The 9,339-nt window shown below is 38.8% G+C and overlaps 1 protein-coding gene across 1 annotated transcript; it reads left to right on the forward strand.

The window, feature by feature from the left end:
- The first annotated feature begins 682 nt into the window (after positions 1 to 682).
- On the forward strand, positions 683 to 8,316 carry LOC139735234 (uncharacterized). Its single transcript, XM_071645988.1, has 5 exons — positions 683 to 756; positions 1,928 to 1,999; positions 3,326 to 3,370; positions 3,697 to 4,027; positions 7,499 to 8,316. The coding sequence occupies exons 1-5, from the start codon at positions 683 to 685 to the stop codon at positions 7,526 to 7,528; spliced, it is 552 nt and encodes a 183-aa protein (XP_071502089.1). The 3' UTR covers positions 7,529 to 8,316.
- Positions 8,317 to 9,339: the final 1,023 nt, after the last annotated feature.

Genomic DNA, 9,339 nt, shown 5'->3' on the forward strand with positions numbered 1-9,339 from the left:
GCGAATATCAGAAGCAAAGTATAAAGACAAAAGAAGGGAGAAAGAGAGAGACTTTAGACGTGTACGTTTGCCCATCGACACTTTCAATACGTGGAGAGAGGTACGTGAGTCGAGTGGGGCTGGGACAGACGGAGCATTCGCAGAGCGCCTTCTGAATCTGTAAGTAGGCCTACATGTTTTATTAACTTCGGCGACAGTAAACTTTGGTACCTAAACTTTTACTGAACTGTTTAGTGTTTGGACTAACATAAATTTGTCTGCCAAATCTTGAATGCTCTGTAGAGCTGGAAAGTATACGGTAATTCCAAGGTAAGCATGACAAAGCTAAAGTGATAGAAACTGGATCATGTGCCATGTGGATAGCGCCTTAGTGGGAATATAAACGCGACAGAAAGATGATAACTTGAGAAGAACAAGATTGCCGAAGAAAACTTACTGTACACAACACAAGTATGGCGCTAAGTTCAACTGTAACTATACACAGGCCTGTCGCTGTAGTAAGTCGCGTGTGCGTGCATCGGCAGGTGTTTCTTCTGCTACTATAGCCCGATCAGACGCTTGCAAAGCGCACAGCGACTGGGCTGTGTATAGTTACTGCTACCACTAAGTCTATACTACTTTTACTGCCAAAAATAATCACTTTGTCACCATATTACCCAAAGCATTTAATAGAGAGAGGGGCATGTCGGCCAAAAGAAACAGGGCACACCTTATTGACCACAGCCAGGGGCATGACAGCCTAAAGAAAAAGGACAGGTAGGCCTAAATTTATGGCCTTGAGAATATATACATTTTTCTAAGGGGCATCACAGCCAACCAAAGATGCATCAACGGGCATGGGCGTCGATGGCCATCGATTAATTCAATTAGCCCTTAAAAGAAAATCTGAAGTATTTCACTTAAAGCATGTGGTGATTTATGATGGAAAGTGCAAAACACCCTTACCTGTACTCCAACAGGAAGATAATGAATAATAAAAGAGCCCATTCATTGCACTACAGGCACAGTGCAGGTCCCAGGCCTGTATTGTAAGGCCTACATTGACTCACTGATAAATTGGATACATGACCATGCAATATTTGCTTTGCTCACTGAGTTCAGAAGGTTTTGAGAAACAAAGTCAAAATTTTAAACAGAATTTTGTGATCCTATATGATACGGCTTAATAGTAAATCACCATAAATTCAATGGTAACATTCAGTGATATGTTCTAGCTTCTGTGAATGTTTAATAGCATTCCAGAAAGTTTCAAACCTGTAAATTGATGATGGTACTACCTCAACATGTATGTTATTTATTGATGGGCTTGTTATGATTGTGGATCAAGAATTTTTAGTTGTTTGTAATATTGTATCTTCCTACATGTACATGTATGTTTTCAGATATCAGGCGCATAGGAGACAGGGCCAACTAGATACGGCAGGTACACAGGATGGTACAAGAAGGCGGTCAAGAAAGTAAGCACATTACCATTCGCTGTATGAATAGCGTCTGGTCGGGCTAATGAGGCTTGAACAGACAACACTATTATTGCATTTAAAAATTTGGTCACCGTCATTTTGATCATGATGACTAGAAATAGTGTAATTGATCTTAAAGATGTCTCCTCTAAAGTTAGTTTAAACGTGCACAAACATGCACCCCATCAATACTGATACTATTGTGCAAATATACAAATGAAAGGTACATGTACCAGTATTCAGCCTGCACATGTACATAGAGCTGCTGTGTATGTATACTGTACTGTAACACAGAGACTGTTCATTTGTCCTGTGTGTTGTTATCACAGTAAGTCAAATGATGTACGTAATGTTTATTCTAGTGGAGGAAAAGGTGTGAATGCAATGTTCTTGTATTCATATCACAAGGAAAAAAGAAAAAGCTAACCTAGTTGTATGGTATTAGCTTTGAGATGTTCTCTTTACAGGAGTAAACCTCTCAAGTTCTCATCTCCGCCCTCAGTCCAGAGGATTCGTCCAAGTTGTGAACAGGATGGTTGGTAAGTGTCTAGCTACGATACGGTACATGATGTCTGAGTGCTTGTACAGTCCACCATATGACGGGGGGGGGGGGGGGGGGGGGATGATAGTAATAATGAATATTTATTAAATAATAAGGTCTTCTTTATCCAGGGTAGCCTCTTTAGTGTTGCAACAGCTCTTCCAGAGGGTCCTGCCATTATTATTACCCTAGCATTGCCAGGTACCCATTTATACACTTGGGTCGAGAGGGACATGGTGGGTAAAAACATCTTGTTGAAAAATATAAGTACTGGGTGGGAATCGAACTGAGTCCTCCGATTGGGAGTCAGGAGTCTTATCCACTATGCCACAGGGGTATTAGTTTGGGCCAGAAGCATACAGTTGTCCAATTATAATTGTTAACACCCTAAACATCTTTACCAGTGACTAAATCTAAGGAAATAATTGATTACGGGAAACAATGCATTTGTCAATGTGAGTTGGTCCAAGGATTGTATATGGGTATACTTGTTCAGCATCCCTGGTCATCACAGGTGCATTTAATCAGATCAGATCTGTAATATTACCACCATCCTGATCATCATTTTATCATCATCATGACTTTAATCACCAATGCCAATGTTATTGACAACCACACAACAAACAGAATTGCACTTAAGACCATTTCCACTTCATCTAAAATTAGATTTCTATGCATTTACTGTACGTCAAACAATTGTCAATCTATCAAAGTGTAATGCAATAGGTATTAGAGCAAAGCTACTGTAAAACATGATATATTCGTGGCATGAAATTTTCGCAAATTGGAGCCGACAGCCTTTTTCGTGGCATGAAATTTTCGCGAATTGCTTCGGGCATTCAATGTATGTAGTGTAGACAAAAGCTTTCGCGTGCATTTTAATTTCGCGATTTTTGGCGCTCGCGAAATTCGCGAAATCAAAATGCACGCGAAAATTCCTCATTTTACAGTAACTCAACATGCTTATATTACTCAGTGACAGTTTTACTAGTTACTGTATTTACTGAGTTATATTGGACTGAAAGAACAAACAGTTTGCATACCTACGAGCATTTGTTGCCTGTGATGTGGGCAACTTTTAAACAGACAATGGAGGGAAACAAAATGTGTGTAGCACGTTTACCTAGCCAAGTTATTGACTTTATACTATACCGGTATTTTGCTTTCTTCCTTCCAGTTAATGATGTGGGATACCTGTTTGAATGTTTGTGTATAAATTTAGCAACTTTTTTCCCCCCGAACTACAATTTGTATGTACAAAATTTGAATCATATATTGCTGGAACTTCACAATTCTAATATTTTTGTTTGTTTTTGTGGGACAGGTCATCTGACACACCTTCCCCTCCCTCTTCAATAGCATCTGTCAGGTAAGTTGCAATTCTTGGAAAATGCTCAGGTAGATTGTAACTTGGCAAAAGTTGTGGGGGGGGGGGGGATGATCTCTTCTTGATCATTTGGATGTGGTATTCCCTAGAGGGACCCAGGGGCATAGCCCCAGATATCGAAATATAGCCATTTTGACTGAATTTATGACATTTTCATCTCTTGAAAACATGCGGGTATATATATATATGTATATTTATAAACTTTATTTGTTCATTAAAACAAATTTCTACATTACAAAAGAAAACTGGTCCTGAGGACTTTGTAGTAACAGGAGTCACCTGTATTTGCTTTCATTGCTTCCATTTAGTATCCCAGAATGTGAAGACCTTCAGGCTCTCAGGGAAGAGGAAGATCGAATTGGAGAGGACCGTCGGGAGGAGAAAGGTGTGGATGAGGAAGAGACTCGAGGGGCTCAGGCAACTCCAGCCATGAGCAAGTCAGGGCTTCGTGCCAAAGCAAATGCGCGGGAAGGCGTCGATGTGGAGTCCATCGTAATTTCAAAGACAAGGCTGAGTGAGTTGGAAGGTCAGGTGGCCAGTCACCGCCGTACAAGTGGCACGTCAGTCACCACTACACATGGCGTGTCAGTGACCACCCCAGTGACGCCAGACAGTGACACAGCTAACCATGTACCTTTGGTAAGAAAAGTTTCACGGCTCTGCCTCTTGGGTTCAGCTGAGGTACAGTGCACTCCCATTATAAAGGGAACACAATTTTAAAGGGACTGTACAGTGCTAGTTGAGGTTGGGATTCATGTTTTGAACATTCCTAAGTGAGATAATGAGAAACCTTTTATGAAATGTGAAAGAGCATGTAATTTTAAGAAGGATTCAACGTTTATTTGATGAAAATTGGTTTTCAAATGGCTGAGATATCCAAAAAAGTGACAATAATTGAAAGGCGACAGGCCACGCCTTTTATTAGGATCTCTTTGTTTCACCTTGTTTTTGAATGTCTCAGCCATTTCAAAACCGATTTTCGTCAATTAAACTTTTGATACCCCATACGATTGCATGCTCTTTGACATCTCAGAGTGGTTTCTGAATTCTCGCAAAATGTTAAAAGCTACCTCACCCTCAACCAGAACCGTACACACCCTTTAACAGAATTTCGTTCCAACAAAATGAATATTCAGGTCCAAAGATTTTCATTGTCAAAGTCTTATGCTATGGAGTAAAATTCAAGTACAATGATCACAGTTATAGAAAAATACATGTACATTGTATTTGATAGTTATAACAAAGTCAACTCTGAGCACCATTGACATCGAAAACCAAAGAAATGTGCACCATTTTAACAAAATGCAGCCTACTTTTCAAATATAACAGCATAACAAACATTTAGAGAGCATCTTTGTATGTGCAATTGTTTCCATTTCAGTATGTTTAAATAGAAATCTGCATTTGCTCCATGTATCACACACTGTTTCTGAGGAAAACTTGAAAAAAAAAATGAAAAGAAATAAGGTTCCTTATTCCGAAATGTTTTCTAACCCAAAATTGAAATAGGGCTCATTATTACGAACATTTTATGTTATTCCAAAGGCTCGTTATTCCTGAGGTTAGTCGATCCGAAAATGAAATAAAAGGTTCTGATTTATGAAGATTGATTAATCTGAAAACTGTAGGAATGTCGTTAAACGGAAAATGAAATAAGTTCCATAAACTTAAAGTGAGAAAAAAAAATGGTGAGTATTCTGACAAACCTTTAGAATTACTACCTTTGTTTCAAAGCTTTGGAATTATGAAGATCATTCTGTTTAAGGTTGAACAAACCTTCAAAAAAACCTCTACAGTGTACCAGGTATAAGTTTGGGAATAAGGATCATTTGAAATAACAAATCTTTGGTATAACTATAAGCTTGAAAATAGCAGTCCCTCACAATAATGAACCTTTGTTATACAAAATGTAACAGAATTCTATAAACCATCACTATTCATACATGTGTTTTTAAACTCTGCATAAAAGTACAAACAGCTTTATGCTCACAATGAAATGTAAAATGTACACAGAGTTAATGAGATAGCATCACATTTATTATTGCTTTTCAATGTAAGATGAGTATTCAATTAACAACACACAATACATGTATGTGCATGGTTTGCATTTTTTTTTTCATCATATACTGTATTTGTTCAGTTATAACAAATTTTGATATAATGAAAGAAAAATGCTGGTCCCAGGGACTTTGTTATACTGTATACGCTATATATTTCGCGGGGGTTTTATTTTCGCAAATTTCGCGAGTCGGGAGCTATTCGGAAATTAACAACACGCGAAAATATTACCTTCCAAAATGAATCCCTTGCCTTGATGATATGAACATTTCAGTACAGTGGAAACTCGATATAACGAGATGGTCGGGACCGAGTCATTTTCCTCGTTATAGCCGATATCTCGTTATATCAGTAGGCATAAAAGAAGGCATAACATAAAGACATTAATTTGCACATGTGGGACTACCCATCATATTTCAATCAATACTGACAACTTGATATTGTGTGTGAGGGAATTACTCACCTTTATGGGTAAGAAGATGTTTTTCGCCAAGGAAATCCAATATCAAGAATGTGTTTCTTATTAATTGTAGATGTTTGAATTTGTAAATTTATACAGCTTGCGATTGTATCAAGATCGTCTGTGGATTGGTATGTGGTTATCGTATGGGTGTGTGTTGTGTGGAAAGCTTGAATATATGGTCTGCACAATGCTGTGTGTGTATGTGACACATTCTGTATGTTCATTATGACTGCGTGTGTGTGAAGATGGGGAATTCCCTACGTAGAAGGCCAATCACAGCATCAGATTGCCTCACACCTGCTAAACGTCATGATGATGTCATGTATACCGTCCCACCACATTTTCTGCATGTATCAGTGTGCGCGCACACACACACTTACACGTACAACATGCAGTGCTAGCTGGAGTGCACTGAAGAAAATGATTATGTGTGTACAAGACAGTTTTTGGCGCATCAAGCTTTACAATCTCGGAAGATGATAGCACAGGCGAAGTAAAGCTTTACTGAAGGCATTTTGCTTTATCTCGCTATAGCAGGTTTGATTGACTATGTTTTTCTTTGTTTGGAAGTCACGAAATTTATCTCGTTATAGCAATTATTTCGTTATAGCCGATCTCGCTATAAGAGTAGCATTTTACATAGACTTGTGTGGAAGGAAATTTGGGACCGGGAAAATTTCCTCGTTATAACCGATATCTCGTTATAGCAGTGTTCGTTATACCGAGTTTCCCCTGTACTAGAATACCATGTCACGGCTTACCGAACAGACCATACTGGCTAAGCTTGTTTACGCACGTCCACGTCTACTTACGAATACTGTAGAGAGCCAATCCATTATCGCAAGGGGACCGCTCTTCAGAAATCTAGCGCAATAGACTTTCCACTTCAAAAATGTTGAATTCTAACTTACTAGTTCACAGAGTTTGGCAAGTCTTTTTCATGCAGTGTATAACTAGTATCACTCTTATATGCTAGTAAGTTGAAAATTCACACTTTCTTTGCCACTTCATATTTTCTCTAGTCCCCCAATCGCGAATTTAACCACTCGCGAAAATGTGTGACATCGGCAATTCGCGAAAATTTATGTACGCGAAAATTATAGCGTATACAGTAATGGGAGTGCACTGTATTGCTTTTGTCTCTCAAATTTGTTAATGCATTAATTCTCAAAAGATTTCAGAAAATTCAGTCAAATTGGTACAAGCATAAAGTATGACAGTGTAGTTCACTATTAGATTTTTGTTAAAGATATGGTTAAAAGGAGAGATAAGAGGTAAAGGTCAAGTGCTAAATTATTTTTGTTTATGTGATGAACCATGGAGCCATGTCTAATTTCGTATGTTGTAGCAGTAAGTGGTGTGACAAGTCAATTACTGTCAGACAGTGGGATTAATGTAGCAAAGGTCAAAGGTTAACATCTAATTCTAAAATGTTAGAATAAGACGTAAGGCACGGTGCGTACAAGTTGAGTTGGTAAATCCAAATGTGGAATCGCAATGCAAATGTTGCAAAGCTTTTGATAGTGATGCTTTAATGCAGGTAGTACTTTTACTCTTGATCCTTTATTATTTGCTTAATTATTTCACAGCTTACGCCGAAACTGGAACCTGGAATCTAGAATGTGAGAACTGAACCTGGAATTGAGAGTTTGTTTTGAAATATGTATGGAGAGGATGGCAGCCATTATGTCAGAATTAGGAGATGAGAGTAGATGGGAGAGAAGACTCTGTCTCTACAGCACAAACAGACATCACAGTCAAGACATGGAAAGATGCCATTTGACTCTGGAGGAGCCAAGGCAAACGACATTGTATACTTGAAGAAGACGTCAATATTGTGATGATTACAGAATTTCGAAACCAAGTGCAGGTTGATGCTATGGACATGGCTATTTCTGCACAAGAAGAGCTCGCAGCTTTGGCTTCTGCAGCAAGTCTAGATGAGATGGTGAAGAGAGACTGAAGAGATGGAAGAAGAGCACTCATGCTCAATGAGAGAGACAAGTTAAGAATGCGGCTGATGGAGTAGGCAACGTACCTCCAATTGAATCTGTGACTAAGATGGACAACCCTGCCCTTCCTGAGGACCTTTTAGTACAAGAAAGATGCTCTCCCTGAGGAGCCAGCGGCAAAGAAAGATGAGGGATGAGGTCAAGTCCGCACCAGACGTTGGGAATCATCCAGCAGTGATGATGTTCTTGCGAACAGTCTGAAGGAGCTGCTGTCCTTGAATGGACTATCTCTTCCGGAGCCTGGGATCTTCTGTGGTAAGCTGCTGGACTATACAACATGGAGAAGCTACAACCCCTTAACCCATTGAGGACAAGTCCAGAGTATACTCGGGCAAGCATCTATGAGAAATGTGTGTTGTAGCAAAATTAGCCGGTCTTCAATGGGTTAAAATCGAACATAGTGGGTTCCCAATTAAAGAGGCTATACTTTTTGTTACGATATCTCACTGGAATACTGAAATCTTTGCTTCACGGGAGACCAACTGGTTTGACCAACACACTAGCCCGAGTACTAAGTACTTTGAGGTTGAGGAAGGAGTGAGTAGCCTTCATGTGTGACACACGGGAAATGTTCTGCCAGTTAGGTAAAGATGTAGTAGACAAGGTCTACCACGAGGTACAGTGCTTGCCAGATGAGTTGGTAAATCTAAATGTGCAATAACAATGCAGATGTTGCATGACTACATTGATGCTTTGATGTAGATGGTGTAATGAACTTGTACTCATGATCTTATATAATTTGTGTTATTTCACAGTTTCCATGGAAACTGAAATCTGAAACTGTTTGTTTTGACATGGACAACTCAACCATTGATTCCTGTAAAAGCCTTTGCCAAGTCTCTTTTATTCAAATCGCCCTCACCACAGCCACAGCACCTATGACAAGTGGAGAAGCCTGACACAGAATGGCTTTACTTTATCCATCAATGGGTATTCTCCCCTTCAAGGGAGCAAATAAAGTGCACATGTCATGAATCTTGTGAATACTGTTGTATGTTGTGACAAGCAGGTAACATGAAATAAAATTAATAGTAAAGAGATCATGGGTTCAGCATCCTTTAAAATCAGGCAAGTTGTAAGCCAGTTTTCTAGAGAATTTATTCTGGGATTAACAAACTCCTCAGGACATTTGAAATTTGACAAATCAAAAATTGTGTTATATCAGGGTTTGAAAAAGCAACAAAATATGAGGTAAGAAGATTACTTCAGTATAAAACAAGTGTGTGAAATCAGTTTTTTTAAAACTCACTGAGAATTACTGAGTGAAATAATGCAAGTTATATGATACTGTAGTTTCAAGGGAAAGAAAACTCCTTGACGAAAGTCAAAGAATTAATTTCCTGAAGCACTATCATCAGAGAAGTCAAACACTTAAATAATTTAGGAATTGACACAATTATAGAGACATATTCGACATC

The sequence above is a fragment of the Diadema antillarum genome, unplaced genomic scaffold, assembly GCF_040938485.1.
Source record: "Diadema antillarum isolate AM-2024a unplaced genomic scaffold, OU_Dant_1.0 seq00000566_RagTag, whole genome shotgun sequence".
Taxonomy (NCBI): Eukaryota; Metazoa; Echinodermata; class Echinoidea; order Diadematoida; family Diadematidae; genus Diadema; species Diadema antillarum.

Bases quoted from the DNA above. Each gene is read 5' to 3' on its own strand.
- LOC139735234 (XM_071645988.1), top strand. From the start codon at position 683: ATGTCGGCCAAAAGAAACAGGGCACACCTTATTGACCACAGCCAGGGG. The intron at 2,000-3,325 runs GTAAGTGTCTAG...TTTGTGGGACAG, and splicing joins AGTTGTGAACAGGATGGTTG to GTCATCTGACACACCTTCCC. The intron at 4,028-7,498 runs GTAAGAAAAGTT...ATTATTTCACAG, and splicing joins CAGCTAACCATGTACCTTTG to CTTACGCCGAAACTGGAACC.